Raw genomic sequence first — 17,424 nt, forward strand, 5'->3', positions numbered from 1 at the left:
TTTTTGTGAAAGTCTTCCAAAATCTCTTGATTAATGAGAGACAGATTTTAAGATATTATATGAGTACTTTCTGCTTAAAAATTAGTACGTCAGAGACTTTTATAAAAGTCTCTAGAAGTCATTAAAATTTGAATACCGTAAGACTTATAGAGACTTCTAAAAAGTTTTAATTGAATACACCGTAACTTTTAGAGACTTTTTAAAAGTCTATAAAAGTCTTAATTGAATACACCATGACTTTTAGAGGGTCTCAAAAAGTCTCGATTGAATACACCTAAGCTTTTTAAATCTCAAAAAGTCATTAAAAGTTTCAATTGAATACACCCTCCATAGAAACTTTTTAAAAGCATTTAAAAGTCTCTATTGAATACACCCAAACTTTTAGAGAGTTTTTAAAAGTCTCAATTGAATACACCGAAACTTTTTAAATCTCTCAAAGTCTTAAAAAGTCCCAATTGAATACACCCCCTTAAATGATGATATTTTGTTATTCTTTGAACGGATTAGTACCTGATTGTTATTTATTGCTTTTATTAGGAAAAGTTCATGTTTCAAAGAAGAATTGAAAAAAAGAACGAAAAATGGCTAAATGAAGCAAATCCAAAATATGGGGACCAAAGTATAAATATCTAATGGTTGATTTGGACCGCAAAAGATACTTTGAAGATTGATAAGAGTCAATTGAATGCAAATTGGAGTCAAAAAGGAAAGGAATATGATTAGAATATTACCATAAATTGACTTCCAATCATATATGATATTTTCAAGATTTTTGGTCAAATTGAGACCCATTTTCGGATGGAGAACGTTTGAATTGGAAAAATTGTATTTCTAGAAGAATCGTAGATCTTTTAATTATCTTTTCAATACACTTTGAATCATCTGAATCGGACACCGAAAGAGAAAGTTATGATCAAAATACTGAAAGTTGTGCAGAGACAAAATTATGTGCGCGTGAAGGCAACTTTCCCTATTTGATTCAAACTCTTTTGAAATATAATTTGGACGTGAATTTTGACATAATTTCATCATATAAATACAAGATATGGTCAGTAATGAAAGGGTCTCTCTCTTGCCTCTTCATACACAATAGTTGCATCAAATCCATCAAGAATAAGGGGCCAATTGCTATATTTTGAGAGAGAAGATAAAACCATAGCAAGGAATTGAAGTTTAATTACATCAAGTTTTGAAGAATTCAACTTTGGACGTGAAGATCAACATCTTTTGTATTTTTTCATGATCCAGGTGATATTTGTCTATTATTCTTCTTGTAATTTATATATTAATATGTTATGCCAGTTTTTCATTGTGTTGGATGAGATGAATCATATTATTTATTTATTTTAATTCAAGACAAGTATTTAGTTTAATTCGTGTGTTATTTGATTAATTTTGCATTCTCATTACACTATTGAATTGTTTGGCCATCAATTGAATAGTTAGTTGCTTGTTGTAATGTAGGAATACTCATAACGAGTCTAGAACACGGCAAAATTAACATGTATAGTTAGGATTATGAAAAATATCTATCATACATACAATCATATTGATAACTTAAACTAAATACATGATTTTCATATGAATTCAGATTAGGAATAGGATTGAGTCGTGTTAATCATAGGTTGGTATATCTTGAAAAGGAACATTTAACATATTAGTGCCATCGATTGTCAAGAACTCGTGAAAGAAATTAGATTACGAATCAAGAATTGAAATAAATAGCAATAGGCGGAGTCAAAATCCAATACAATCCTTCAAAATTTGATAAAACTCCAATTTTTATTGCTTTCTTAAATTAGTTTAGTTTAAATCAAATCAAAATATTTATTTTGTTTTTATAACTAGAATTTCATACGAAACTAATAAACTTGAATTAAATTTATTTTTTGTGAGACGATAACTCTTAACTCACTTATTATTACTTGTCAACGATCCCGTACGTTTGCGGGTATCACACGAACAGATATGATCAAAAAGTAGGAAAAATTTTGAGGCTTACAAGCAAAAAAATTATTGTAAGAATGTAGGATTAAAAATGAGTTTGAGAGAAAAAAAATTATTTTAATGATTATCAAGCAAGGGCTTAGGAAAGTTTACGTGAGTGACAATAATTTTATTGAACTCGATATGATCATTTTTTAAAATTGTAATATTGATATCCTATTTTTTTTAATGACAATACTACATGTACATAATTTTTTTCTCTAATCCTTTACCTATTACTCAAAATAGAGGGTGGAGACCATATTTGGGAATTTTTATATTCACACGGGGCATGCATGCATTGTGGGTGGGGTGGGGTGGGGTGGGACGGGACGGGGGTGCCGCGGACAACTTTTGATACATTCTATTTGGTACAAATAAAATTGTCCTTTTCTTAATGCTTGGAATAGAATAGACTCAGGTCGATTCCACATGTAACATCCCAGATACGAATATTCTTTCTATACTTCTACTAAATTTCAAGCCCAAGCAAACCGGTCCTGGTGAGTAAAAACCAGGTCGAAAACAATCCATATAACCATCCGAACCAATGTGATCCTCGGGGTCGATTTCCTGGCAGTGTTCACGCCTGGGATAAGTAACTACAATTTTATTTTTTGGTATCATTGTCATCACAATATTCTTCTACTGCTCTGTTTTATCACCTCCTGGTGAGTAAAAACCAGGTCGAAAACAATCCATATAACCATCCGAACCAATGTGATCCTCGGGGTCGATTTCCTGGCAGTGTTCACGCCTGAGATAAGTAACTACAATTTTATTTTTTGGTATCATTGTCATCACAATATTCTTCTACTGCTCTGTTTTATCACCTCTTTGACCCAAAAGCCGAATGTAGAGTTTGAATTTTGGGTTCATCTATTCTTTCATTTGAGTATTATGTCGAGCTTTAATTATCAAAGGCAATGAAAGAATAGAAAGTGTTTTGATTATAAATAGATAAAAATAAGTAATTAATAAGTGATAGTACCGGTAAGTCTCTTAAAATGTATGAGAGGGTTCATGAATAATTTATGAACATGAGCCAAATATCTTTTAGTGTTGAAGAGGGTTCTAAAAACTCGGCTCCAATGAAGCGATTTTTTCCTTATCTCTAATTTATGAAATCCAAGCAAAATTACAATGTGTAGTTTGAAAATTAATTGTCCCAACAAACAAATAAGCAACCTTTCTCAGAAACTGAAGAATTTATAAATTAAGTTGAAGCAAAAAGTATAATTTAGACCTTACTTTCAACATAGAAACCAACTACCAAAGCACAGTGTTGGGCTGATGCTAACGCTGGGAGATGCAAGCTAAGGGCGCAAGTGTGATTAGATACGTAATAACCCTGAACAAGTCTTTCCTGCAGAAATCAAAGCTTGCGAAAACAATGAAATGGCAACTTGCCAAACACAAACTCATGACACCAAGTGATTCTGATAATTTTCAAGAGGTGGATAATCCCATCCTTGTGCCAGGAGTACAATTTCAAGCTGGAGGATCCGTCGTGCCAGAAGAGTGTCTCCGAATAGGGCAAGAAACCTTGTATATGTTCACACACACACACTATAGACCAACAGGAAGATTTAATTCCTAATCTCATGTTTCACAGAATTATCAATTAATTAGACATTCACTAATATAGTTGTGTTACACCTGCACAGCTCGACTAATTTTAAACCGTGTAGATGAGGGATGGAAAAAGAGTCAGGTAAGAGAAGTTTACCCCATCCGCAATAGAGCTTCACGAAAGTGCAACACGGTATCTACATGAAATCTCATTCATGTACTCGTTAAATTGCACAAAATCAACAATCACAAGTACTTCTACTAAATTTCAATCCCAAGCAAACCGGTCCTGGTGAGTAAAAACCAGGTCGAAAACAATCCATATAACCATCCGAACCAATGTGATCGTCGGGGTCGATTTCCTGGCAGTGTTCACGCCTGGGATAAGTAACTACAATTTTATTTTTTGGTATCATTGTCATCACAATATTCTTCTACTGCTCTGTTTTATCACCTCTTTGACCCAAAAGCCGAATGTAGGGTTTGAATTTTGGGTTCATCTATTCTTTCATTTGAGTATTATGTCGAGCTTTAATTATCAAAGGCAATGAAAGAATAGAAAGTGTTTTGATTATAAATAGATAAAAATAAGTAATTAATAAGTGATAGTACCGGTAAGTCTCTTAAAATGTATGAGAGGGTTCATGAATAATTTATGAACATGAGCCAAATATCTTTTAGTGTTGAAGAGGGTTCTAAAAACTCGGCTCCAATGAAGCGATTTTTTCCTTATCTCTAATTTATGAAATCCAAGCAAAATTACAATGTGTAGTTTGAAAATTAATTGTCCCAACAAACAAATAAGCAACCTTTCTCAGAAACTGAAGAATTTATAAATTAAGTTGAAGCAAAAAGTATAATTTAGACCTTACTTTCAACATAGAAACCAACTACCAAAGCACAGTGTTGGGCTGATGCTAACACTGGGAGATGCAAGCTAAGGGCGCAAGTGTGATTAGATACGTAATAACCCTGAACAAGTCTTTCCTGCAGAAATCAAAGCTTGCGAAAACAATGAAATGGCAACTTGCCAAACACAAACTCATGACACCAAGTGATTCTGATAATTTTCAAGAGGTGGATAATCCCATCCTTGTGCCAGGAGTACAATTTCAAGCTGGAGGATCCGTCGTGCCAGAAGAGTGTCTCCGAATAGGGCAAGAAACCTTGTATATGTTCACACACACACACTATAGACCAACAGGAAGATTTAATTCCTAATCTCATGTTTCACAGAATTATCAATTAATTAGACATTCACTAATATAGTTGTGTTACACCTGCACAGCTCGACTAATTTTAAACCGTGTAGATGAGGGATGGAAAAAGAGTCAGGTAAGAGAAGTTTACCCCATCCGCAATAGAGCTTCACGAAAGTGCAACACGGTATCTACATGAAATCTCATTCATGTACTCGTTAAATTGCACAAAATCAACAATCACAAGCAATAATTTCCTTCTGTAAGCAGTTACCAAAGTTATTGAAATCCAAATTGCACCGGAGCATCTGAATGAACCAAAAGAGGACAACAAAATTGGTCTTAATGAAATTTTGCAGATGACAAAATAAATTGTTTGTTACCTTGACGTTCGGAAAAATATATATTCTCTATCAATAGCAGTATGATCCATTCAATTGTCACGCATTGAACAAACAATAGACCAAAATGCAAATTGGTAAGTCACGCCAATGAATTGATACCTACCTCAACCTTTTCTCCTGTAATTATATTGACGATAGGGCGATGTTAAAGTCTTAATAGAGCTGTGACAACAAAAAACAATTTTACTCGTAATGACGACATAACTTAAGACTTCAAAGCACACATCCATATAACTTGGAGAGTATAAAAATGTCTACCTCTTCAGAAATCAAAATCCTGGCATAATCTACATAATCCCTATTTTGAGCGGACTGGACTCCTAGATGACCTCCTTTGACCGTGCCTGACAGGAGACCGTGACCTACTTCTATCACGGTATCTATCCCTACTTCCTTCTCTTCCGTCCCTCGCACTGCTATACTTTAAATCTGATCCTCTTACCCTTTCTCGGCTTCCTCTGCCATTCCTCTCATGAGACCTTTCTCGGTCATGGTTGCGTTCTCGATATCGGTCCCTCTCCCTGTCAGAATCCCTATGGAGGTACCTGTACCTGTCAGGAGAGTCACTTCTTCCATGTCTTCTCTCATGTTCCCTTTCCCTTAGCTTCCTCTGCTCTGCAGCTTCTCTTTCCCGAGCTAATCTTTCTTCTTCCATTGCCCTTTCCTTAGCTGTCTGATAACGGTATTCAATTAACAAGTCACATACAATACAATAACAAAAATCACAATATTATGATATTTTGCAATAATAATCACAATACAAATGGAACCTTTTGCATATGTACCCAAATAAATTATCCATCAGCATAATAATTACCTTATATTCCGTGAGAAAGTCCCGGACCATGCCATAACCCATATGTTGCTTGCCAGTAACATGAGATTGAGTTCTTTCTGCGGCATCATTTGCTATTAGAAAAGAGCCGCATATTTCACATAAAGCCATTTTTTTCTCCTGTGCGATCATTGATAATTTATCCTGCTGTGGTTGTTGTGTCAAGGCAGTCTTCTCAGCATTTAGCAATTCCACCTGAAAAGCATCAGTATCAAAGTTATCCATGCACATTTATAAACTGAGAGTTTTAGGATACATTTAATAAGGGTACATCTTTTTGTAAACATGGAGCATCACCTTTCTCATGAGTGCCTCAGCTTCGTCAACCTTCCCCGCTTCACCAAGAGACTCAACTTGTTCCAGCAGGTTCTTTATCTTTTCTTCCAGAACAGACATCTGCTCAGTTTTTTCAGCTGACATCGGTGGGGGAGAGGGAACTTCAACCTCTTGAGCAAGACGCTCCCGGCCACGCCTAACTTTTCTATCCAAATCTGAAACCTGACATAGAAGAACAAGTATGATCGAACATAGAAATCAAGAATTATATGTACTTGGGGCTTTGGACTTCAGAATTCTTAAAGACGAATACATACCAACTTCTCACAGAAGTGAGCTAGCTCTGCTTCAAACTTGGAAACATATGAATCATGCCGGGGGGACTTCTCAAAACTAAAGAGATACACAACATAATCTCAATACAACTGTGAGGTGAGGTTGGCTCATATAGATGACAGTGAAGCAAATTAGCTGACAAAAGCATGTCAGAGACTAGCAGAAAATTCATCATGGACAATGGTTCTTGAACCCTTTTTTTTAAGGGGGATGCAAGATTATACTAGAAAAAGTGTCAAAAAGAAACCATTATATTGTTGAATTGCCTAGATAAGTGTTTCAAACCGGGGATGGGGGGTTATTACTGAAAATTATTTGAACATACTTATAATTTTTTAAATAAAAGAGAGGACACAACAAGAGTCCCATAAAACTAGTCATTGTAATGTGAAAATTTAAGAGTTCAAATAATTTAACAACTGTATAGTAGCAATAATTTTTGCTAGAGACGTGAAGCATGCAGAATACATAATTTAATTTTACAGAAGCCCAATAGATGCAGGATCTCATATGGAGACCCAAAGCATCTATCCTTAATAATAGACTGATTAATAGTCTATATTTCATAACAAAGGCTCATTATCTTAGCTATGTAAAATGATCTCAATCGGGATAGAAATACACTCTGTGATAGGGCAAATCAGAAGTGATGGCTACTCAACTCAGTTTTACTATTGAAGATCAATGGCATTCCTGAGGGTACGACCACATTGGATATCTAATTGATTAGTTTGCGTTCAATGCAAAACAATCAAAGAGCATGGAATGCTAATCTCGATTTAATAAATAGCACTATCTCCATGGGAAGTTAATTGGAAGCTAATTTGTAAGCTCGCAATCCTACATGATAAAGACCATACCAAGCTAAAAAAGAGTTTGAAAATAGGAACATAAAATAAGGAGGCTGCAATCCCGTTGTCAGAACATTGATAATATAACTGTCAATAAAACTATTATAAATTACCTTTCCTTCAACTTCGGATCATGAATTTTCGGGCACGCTCCTGATGCAAAATGAATGCAGCAAAGATAATTAATAAGCAAAAATATAGGAGTACAGGAATGAACATATTGGCATGTTGAAAAGACAAAGTGAATACTTCATTCGTTTAAAATAATTACCAAAAGAGATTACATTGTTCAGGGGATCAGCTATGTTAATTTTCTTTCATATTTTGCTGGCCCTTAAAACATCAGCACATTTTTATAAATGGAAAGATATATTTCAAAGTGAACGTGCTGACTAGTTTAACGTAGAATGTTAAAAGTGTTGTGAAGATTAATGAATGAAGAGATTACCCAGATCACTTCGAGTGTTGACAAACAAATCATGGGGACAGAATCGAACCATATAGCATCGACAAACTTCCTTATCGTCCCATCTAATTTCTTTGTACCCCTTCCTCTCTTCTTCAGTCAAATTCCGTGCTGTCACAACAAGAAAAGAAATGTTATGAAGCATCAAATACAAAAAATTACAAAAATTAGTAAGATTCAACGAAAAATTGATTTCTGAAAATTTACACTTTCTATATATAAGTGCGTGTGTATTGAATTAAATAAATAATTTAAAAGAAAAAAGAAACTCCTCTCGGATAGTAAATCGCATAGCAAAAAAATTCAAACTTTGGAGATCCAAAATCAGAAATTTGGGGAATAATATTAAACATTCACTTCGAGTACGAATTCCAGAGCTTAGTTTTCAATAGTTGATTGGGCTATGGGAAGTGCAAATTACATAGATGAAAACGGAAATTGAATGACTGAAAACCCGTAGGTGAAATTTTCGAAATTTTAATTGCTGCTAACCTGCACCCATGAGTTCATCAAGTAAAGCCCTCTGAGCATCCATTGTTAATTGATTAAAGATAATGAACCTTAAAGATTTTCACTAACTGCAATAATCAATAAATAATTGCAATGAGAAAAACCTTAGAAATTTATGGGGCTGGATTGGTCGTGAGAGTAAGAGTAATTTACGCAAGGAACAAATAGAGTAGTTTCAAGCAACTTCTCTTCCTTCTAAACACACGTGTACTAATACTAATTAACATATTTCGTAATACTCTTAACATAAATTAATATATTTCTTAGGGTAATTATAACCTCAAAATTTAATTACTACACCAGGTTATAATAACATCATAATTAAAATACATCACAACAAATTTACAATTATGCTCCTAATCCGATAAAAATTATAAATAAAAAAAATACAATCATTGTAATGTATTTATCATCCCAGTATATACCTCTTTTTTTCATTGACATACATTTTGATTCTTTAACTTCCCGATGTATATCTTTTAAAAATATTGTTAAGCATATTCATAAAGTTTTCATGAATTGTTCACTGAAGCAAATGGAGGGTTGAATATCCACAAAAATATCAGAAAATTTCTCTTATTTATGGACCATGGCAAAAACACGAATAAAAGTACCACACAAAAATTCATCAACGACCTTCAGCAGTTTCTCCATTAAGTCTTCTAATACTCCATTATAGGCACAAAGAAAAAAAAAACAACAATTATTACAAAAATAATTGTTAATGATAACTATGCATGCATCAGGTCTTACTTATATACTTGAAAACCCCATAAATTGATCAGATGAAATTAGAAAAAAAATGAGCAACTGCATGCAACCTTAAATGGAGATGAAGAAGTTTAAAAAAAAAAAAAACAAACAAACAAAAACAAAACAAAACATGGATTATAATGAAATTGGATGATCAAATGTGCCATGTGCCAACAACAAACTCGTCATCAAAATTTGAAGATCAAATTCCAACAATCATTGCTGTGAAATATCCAAAACCGTAGTCAAAATCTCAAAAACAAAAAATGCATTATGTTGATACACTAAAAGTGCAGTCCAAATCAAATAGTTCAAAGAGTGAAATCCAATTGGGGAATCTAGGATAAAGGTCCAAACAAGATTATTGATGAATGCGGTGGAAGCCCACGAACACGGTAACATTATCGTCCAAACTTGCAAGATGCCCAGAATCTGAACGAATAGAATACCCGGTCGCCCAGAGTAATGACCCCGTTCTCACCCAAACCTTCGAATCGCCCAGGATCTCAGTAAGTATAAAACATTATGGTTATTCAGAATAGCAGTTATTAAAGCAGTTATTGAGTGATCTTATCACATTCCACGATTCAAGGAGCCCAGTTGAAGGCAGTTGAACGACAAAGAGTAATGGCAGCAGTTAGGGACGGTAGTTCCACGACAAGTTAGCCACCATAAAGAAAGTGGATAGTTATACAGCAATCGAGTAGTTTTCAAGCGGTTTGTCACGAAAAAATCATCAAAAGAATATAAAAGGAAGAGAAGACATAAAGAAAATGACACCGAATCAAATACTCTCAAACAGAGAATATATAATTTCAATTCCTTAGTTTAAACTTAAACATTTCTTTTAGTGCTCGTGTGCTTGCGCCCCTTAAAGGCATTCTGTTTAGTTCCAATTGTAAATAATTGCCAATAAAACATCATTTTTTGGGACTTTGTCTCAAGAGGTCTGTTCCTTACACAATCGTCTGATTCCTTTTTAATTGTTAGTGACTACCCACGCGAAACAATTTGGCACGCCCAGTGGGACCTTGGTGTTTGGTGTTGAAGATACAAAATGTGAAACAATATGTCTCACAAATCTGATAAGGAAGCAGCAAGTTAGGGAAGAGTTCAGTCTGTGATCGAGCGATATGAGGAGCGGCAAAGCTCTCCACGAACAGAGGGACAGAGTCAGAGCAATCACAGTCGTTACGAACTAATGACAGAGTTGAGTCCTCGAACCATGCGTGCATTACTTGGAGAACTCACACAGGACGTCGTTGAACAGGTAAATTTACGAAATGTTCATAATATAGAAAGATTTACCCAGAATGGGAATACATATTATAACAACATGGCCAAACAATTGAATACATTAAATGAAATAATGAATAAGTTAGTAGGCCAAATTTGTCAGCCAGTTGTGCCTATTGCAAATCACTTTCAAGCTAGGATAATCGTGGGACATAATTCCCCAGTCCTAAGTCCAAGTCAGGGGATAGAACCACTTTTTAATCCACCTACTTCAATTCAGGGGGATGGTGTAAGGCCAAATCAGAATAATGGTAATGGTACATCTAACTTGGGGGGTAACCTAAATATAAGAGACAATGTCCTAAGTAATGGACAGAATATCCCACGTGTCAATGATGGAATAAATATTCAGGCTAATGGTAACAATGACCCAAATCATGACAACTTTATTGCCAACCAATGACCAAACATCAGGCCTCAGGCAAATCAACCGACCAACCAACCATAGGAATTCCATATGACCTCAACGTCATGTTGATAAATCAAATTATGGAAATAGTACAGAATCAAATGGCTTTTGGGGTACGTCCTATCATTAGGCCGACTTACACAAAACCATACCCTGATTGGGTAGAGCAAGCACATCCATGGCCTAGAGGATATAAAGTACCAGAATTCTCATTATTTACCGGTTTAGGAGAGGTATCTACTCTAGAACACATAGGGCAATTCACACTGCAAAGTGGTGAAGTAACAGACTACCATAAAATGAGGTTGTTCCCTAGTTCATTAACAGGAGTAGCTTTCTCTTGGTTCATCAATTTGCCAGCAAACTCTATTCAAACATAGCAACAATTGGAGCAATTGTTCCATGCTCAGTTTTATAAGATTGAGTCTGAAGTTACTTTGGCCAATTTGACGAATCTACGTCAAATTCCAAACGAATGGGTAGAAGGTTTTCTTCAAAGGTTCAAGACAGCAAGAAATAAATGTTTTGTACCTTTGCTCGAAAAGGAGTTTGTTAAAATCGCTCAAAATTGTCTAAGTTTTGATTTGAAAAAGAAATTCCAAGACAGGGAATTTCCTGATCTTTTTCAATTGAGCGTAAACGTGATTAGATATGAACGATTAATAAGAGAAGAAGAGCAAATGAAAAATTCTAGCAAGGGGACTTATTATAGAGACCCAAATTTTGATGTTCATACCATTAATGACTAGTATTACGATCAAATCGAAATGTGTTTGGCCGAATTAATCAAAGGAGATGCGTATACTTGTCCTATAATGGCTAAGCCTAGATCGTCGAGCAAGGATGAGCCTATAAAAGATGAAAACAAGAAAGTTAGAACGTTCTCGTTCGATGTAACTAAATCTGACCTTATATTTGATAAACTATATAAGGATAAGCAGATAAAGTTAAGCGATAAACATAAGTTGCCAAGCCCTGAACAAATCAAGGGTAAAAAATATTGTAAGTGGCATAATGCATAGTAGCATTTGACTAACAACTGTTTGGTTTTTCGCCATGTGTTACAGGACGTCATTGAATTGGGATGAATTACGTTCGAGGATAAGAAGAATATGGCAGTGGATGAAAATCTTTTTCCACAGCCACTTGGGGTGAACATGGTAACGACTGGTTTCAAAAATAAGTTGCCAAAAGTTAAGTTGGTTATAGATGACGGAAAAGAGGACCCTAGGCCACATCTCAGTGTCTTTGAATGTATCAAAGGGAAGGAGCCCGAAAAGGATGAAGACGTCCTGTGTGCAACATGTAAAAAAGAAGTGAATGCAAATACAGAGAAACCAGGGATATGACAGCATCACCATCGCCCTAGTTATTTCTCAAACGCTCAGCCTAGTAGAGGGCGAGGTACATCATTCTATAGGGGACCGCCTTTCGAGAGGCAGTTCAGGTTAATAAATAATGGGAGAACATTCAGACCACAACCTTGCCAACCAAATGTATGGCATTCGTTCCAGTATAATGCAGGAAGGATGATACCCTTCAACGAGATGACTAGAACCCAACAAAAGTGTTTTCAACGGAATTATGGACGAATGATGAGACAACACAGGGAGTGCCACGTCCTAAGGCGCCTAAACTACTCAAAGTGGCCAATCAAAATGTTCTCGAAAATAATGAGGAGACTGGTACGGGTGAATCGATGGAAGAATTGCCAGAGAGATCGAAGTTTGAGCGAGGTAGAAAAGATAGAGAAGATCCAGATCAGCCCCTTACTATTCAGTTCGGTATGTTACCTCCTATCATGGCTAATAACTATTTACTAGCCAATGAGTTCAAAAACAAAAAGAAAGAAGAAGAAGAAATGGGGGATAATAAGGAAGAAGCATGTGTGCTGGAATGTGAAGAAGGCCAAACTTCTGGAAGGGCCTACAATGGTGAAGATGATGATGGTATGACGAATATCGAAGATGAAATTGATCTGGAAGCAGAAAGAAGAAAGAGAGGAGTATCGCACAATACTCTGTTGAAACAACTACATCGAGAGGGAGTTCGTGAAGTGGATTTGTTGGGGGAACCATCTGGGCGTTCTTTCGATTATTACGTGTTGTACGGGACGTCCAAGAGGAAAAAGAGAGTACCTCGCTCTGAAAAGTATGGATCACCTCCAAGAATAATGTCTCCTCTCCCAAGTTGGGTAACTGAAGAAGAAGCATTAGAAAACAATAAAAAGGAAATTCAGGAAGCGGAAGCTCAGTGCGACATACTGCACGTTGACTTATCACAAAAGGATAATTCAACAGAGAACAAGCAGGAAGTGGAAATAGATACTGCCGAAAAGGTTATTTTTAAGAGACCAACCATGAAGTTAACTTAACACTTGAGATCATTGTACGTTAAGGTTTTAGTTAACGGTATACCTGTGGTGAAAGTACTTATTGATAATGGAGCAGTTATAAACATCATTCCATCTAGGATGATGAAGAAGTTTGGAAAGACAGAAAGTGATGTGATTCCAACAGAAGTCATCCTTACAAATTTCAATGGAGGAGCAACTTCAACTAAAGGGGTTATGCCATTGGACATAACTGTAGGGACAACTACTAGGACCACAGTCTTCTTCGTAATAGATGGTCTTACTAGTTACAATGTGTTATTAGGAAGGGATTGGATACACGAAAGTCGCTGCATACCTTCATCACTCCATTAATGCCTAGTTTTCTGGAATGATAAGGGTGAAGCAGAAGTGGTGCAAACAGATCATAGACCTTTTGTCGCAGAAGCAAACTCAGTAGAAAGGTTCATGTATGAAGGAAATTACGGACCTGTCAGAGTAGTCCAAGATGGAGAAGAAACTCAAATTGTTGCATAGAGCGAGGAGCCGTTTTCGGTATATGCACTCACTGAAATGTTCAGTCAAATGAGGCCAAATATAGTGATCCTGGAAGAGCTAGTAATTGGCAAAAAAGTAATCAAGAAGTTTTAAATGAGTTGTAAGCAACAAAGGTAAATGGCCGATGTCAGGCCTTCAAAGTCAAATTAATGGCTTTTAATACAGAATGTAAAGACAAGACGAAAGAAGGAGCAGCCTTGAAAGCATTAGGATGCAAATTGGCAATGTTCGAGTTGGAACAAAGTATTAGCTGAGAAGTCAACAAGGTGGATTGTTTAGAAGAAGAAGTGCCTATAAGGGAATTGGACAATGAAGTAATGAGGATCACCAAGCCTAGATACGCTCAAGTACAAGAACCTCTGATTAAAGTGAATATTGGCAATGAAAGGAAAGATCGCCCAATATTCGTCAGCCAGATGCTCGATCAAGAGGTTAGTGATAAATTAATCACTTTATTAAAATAATATATGGATTGTTTTGCTTGGAAATATGAACATATGTCTGATTTAGATAGAGATTTGGTGGAACATAGATTGCCAACCAAGCCAAATTTTAAACCTCATAAGTAACCTCCTAGGCGTTTTGCTCCTAATGTACTTCCTTAGATTAAGAAAGAAATATAGCGATTATTAAAAGCGGGCTTTATTAGAATAGCCAGATATGTAGAGTGGTTGTCCAATATCGTGCCAGTGCTAAAAAAGAATGGTAAATTAAGGGTGTGCATAGACTTTAGAAACTTAAATATAGCCACACCCAAATATGAATATCCAATGCCTATAGTAGATTTTTTAGTAGACTCGATTGTTGGACAAGTAATATATTCCTTTATGGATGGGTATTCAGGATACAATCAAATTTATATAGCTGAGGAAGATATACACAAAACTGCCTTTAGGTGCCTTGGATCTCTAGGATGTTTTGAATGGGTAGTTATGCCTTTCGGCCTGAAAAATGCAGGAGCGACTTATCAAAGGACAATGAACTTGATTTTTCACGATATGATAGGTAAGTTTGTTGAGGTGTATGTAGATGATATAGTGGTCAAATCCATTAAAAAAGAGGACCATTTTGAACAATTGAGATGTTCATTTGAGCGAATGAAGCAATATAAACTAAAATTGAATTCCTTGAAATGTGCATTTGGCGTTAATGTGGGAAACTTCCTTGGTTTCTTAGTACACAAAATGGGGATTGAACTTGATAAAAATAAAGCGAAGGCCATTTTAGATATCAAACCACCTAACAATAAAAAAGAATTGTAAAGATTCCTAGACCAAGTAAATATTTAAAGACGCTTTATTTCTTGTAGGGCGAACTAAAGCTTTTTCGCCACTTTTGAAGTTGAAAAATTAGGACGAATTTGTCTGGAAAGAAGAGCATCAAAAGGCTTTTGAAAACCTAAAGACATATTTATCAAGTCCACCAGTGTTGGTGTCACCAATCTAAGGACGACCAATGAAAGTATATATATCGACTGAATAAGAATCAATAGTTGGAATGGTAGCGCAAGAAGACCAATTTGGTAAAGAAATGGCGATTTACTACTTGAGTAGACGGTTAACAAAATGTGAATGTAATTACTCTACCATTGAAAAATTATTCTTGCATTGTATTTCACATGTACGAATGTAAGGGCTTATTTACGGTCTATAACCGTTTATTTAATTTCTATAGTAAATTTGGTTAAGTATACGTTCTCTCGCCATATTTTACACCAAAGGGTTAGCCTTTGGACGTTAGCATTATCAGAATTTGAAATACAATACATAACTCAAAAGGCAATAAAAAATCAGGCTTTGGCTAACTTTCTGGTCGATCATCCATGCCTTGATATGCCTGAAGACATTGAATTAGAAATCAATTCATTCGAATTTAAACCTTGGGTTTTATATTTCGACGGGTCAAAAACCTCTAAAGGTGTAGGAGTATGAGTAGCATTGATAAATTCTTTAGGGATTTGTTACAAGTTCGCATTCACTTTGGATAGGATGTGCACCAACAATCAAGCCGAATATGAAGCCTTAATCGTGGGTTTAGAATTAATGATAGATATGGAGGTAAAGAATGTGATCGTTAGAGGCGATTCTCAATTGGTAATTCACCAATTGACTGGTGATTTTAAGTGCCAAAGTGATTATATTATAAATCAATATGAAATCGCCCAAGAATTGTTGGAAGAATTCGATCAAGTAGAGTTTTAATGTGTTAATAGGATATATAATGACATAGCAAATGAGTTGGCCCAGATGGCCTTAGGGTATTCAAAGGCTTTAAATTGGAAATCTAATTATGAATATGGAGTAATATTAATCGTAGTCCAAAGAAGGGCGAGAAGGATTGAAATTCATTGCATACAAGATGGAGATGCAATAGATTGGAGGGCAGAGATTAAGATACCTTAAAAAACCTAATAAAGGAGGTAGTAAAAAAATGAAGTTGCGTTTGCTAAACTATACACTGATAGATGAAGAGTTGTTTAAGAAATGCTCTGATCGTATATTACTGAAATGTGTAAGTTTGCAAGAAGCCAGAACAATCATGGCTGAAGTGCATGAAGGGATATGTGGAGCTCATCAAGCTGGCCAAAAGATGAGATAGTTAATTATTAGGAATGGATATTTTTGGCCCAAGATGGGAGAATCATGTGTTCAATATGCGAAGGGTTGTTTAGCATGCCAAAAACATGGTTCAATACAAAGGACGCCAGCAAGAGAGATGACACACATTATCAAATCCTGGCCGTTCAAGGGTTGGACGATAGACCTGATAGGGAAGATTTATCCTCCATCGGCCAAGCAACATACCTTTGTTATAGTTGCAACTGATTTTTTCACTAAATGGGTAGAAGCGATACCTTTAAAGGAGATCACCCAAAAGAATGTCATAGAATTTATCCGTGATCATATTATTTATAGATTTGGGATTTCACAAACTTTGATGGTAGATCACAGAACTTCTTTAAATGGAGATCAAGTAAATAAATTCTTGAGCGAGTTTGGAATTAAATTAGTGAACTCCACACCATATTACGCTGAATCTAACGGACAAGCAGAATCTTCTAATAAGATTCTAAAAAATATCATAAGAAAAATGATAGATGAAAATACCAAAAATTAGCACGAATGTCTAAACAAGGTCTTATGGGCTTATAGGACGTCGCCTCGGTCAAGTACCAAAGTTACTCCTTTCCAACTTATTTATGGACATGAGGCCGTTTTGCCTATGAAAATCAATGTGCGATCAATCAGAGTGTATTTGCAACATAAGTTAAGTGATGGTGAGTATACCGAATCACTAGCTCAAAACTTATTGGAGTTGGACGAATTAAAGTTAGACGTCCTAGATAGATTGCAAGTTCAAAAACGAAGGATGGCTAAGTTTTATAATAAAAAAGTTATAGCCAAGTCATTTAGCCTGGGCGAATTGGTTTGGAAAATAATACTCCCTTTGGATAGCAAGGATCCAAAGTATAGCAAGTGGTCGCCCAATTGGGAAGGGCCATATAAAGTAAATAGTGTGTTGCCTAATGGAGCTTACTGTTTAGAAGATTTAGATGGCACCAAATACATGAGGTTCATTAATGAAAAATATTTAAAAAAATATGTTCCTTCCTTATGAGAGAATGAACAAATAAAAGCGTA

General features: G+C 35.5%; 1 protein-coding gene across 8 annotated transcripts; it reads right to left on the minus strand.

Annotated features, from left to right (window-relative positions):
* Positions 1-4,342: 4,342 nt before the first annotated feature.
* On the minus strand, positions 4,343-8,618 carry LOC111384971 (luc7-like protein 3). 8 transcript variants are annotated; one of them, XR_002700988.1, is made up of 9 exons: positions 8,418-8,618; positions 7,908-8,036; positions 7,573-7,612; positions 6,590-6,665; positions 6,294-6,494; positions 5,979-6,191; positions 5,420-5,834; positions 5,265-5,278; positions 4,343-5,065 (listed from the first exon to the last, which is right to left on the minus strand). XR_002700988.1 is itself a non-coding variant. In XM_023009320.1 (8 exons), exons 1-7 carry the CDS (start codon positions 8,458-8,460, stop codon positions 5,460-5,462), a joined length of 1,077 nt encoding a protein of 358 aa, XP_022865088.1. In that variant the 5' UTR covers positions 8,461-8,618; the 3' UTR covers positions 4,343-5,278; positions 5,420-5,459. The 8 variants fall into 8 exon arrangements, 3 of the variants coding, with proteins under 3 accessions (XP_022865088.1, XP_022865090.1, XP_022865087.1); XR_002700986.1 differs by having other exon boundaries at positions 5,141-5,278; XR_002700987.1 differs by having other exon boundaries at positions 5,265-5,323.
* Between the last annotated feature and the right edge of the window lie 8,806 nt (positions 8,619-17,424).

The sequence above is a fragment of the Olea europaea genome, unplaced genomic scaffold (assembly GCF_002742605.1).
Source record: "Olea europaea var. sylvestris unplaced genomic scaffold, O_europaea_v1 scaffold3065, whole genome shotgun sequence".
NCBI classification, from domain to species: Eukaryota; Viridiplantae; Streptophyta; class Magnoliopsida; order Lamiales; family Oleaceae; genus Olea; species Olea europaea.

Bases quoted from the DNA above. Each gene is read 5' to 3' on its own strand.
- LOC111384971 (XM_023009320.1), bottom strand. From the start codon at position 8,460: ATGGATGCTCAGAGGGCTTTACTTGATGAACTCATGGGTGCAG. The intron at 7,613-7,907 runs GTAATCTCTTCA...ATTTTGCATCAG, and splicing joins CAACACTCGAAGTGATCTGG to GAGCGTGCCCGAAAATTCAT. The intron at 5,835-5,978 runs GTAATTATTATG...TACCGTTATCAG, and splicing joins ACTTTCTCACGGAATATAAG to ACAGCTAAGGAAAGGGCAAT.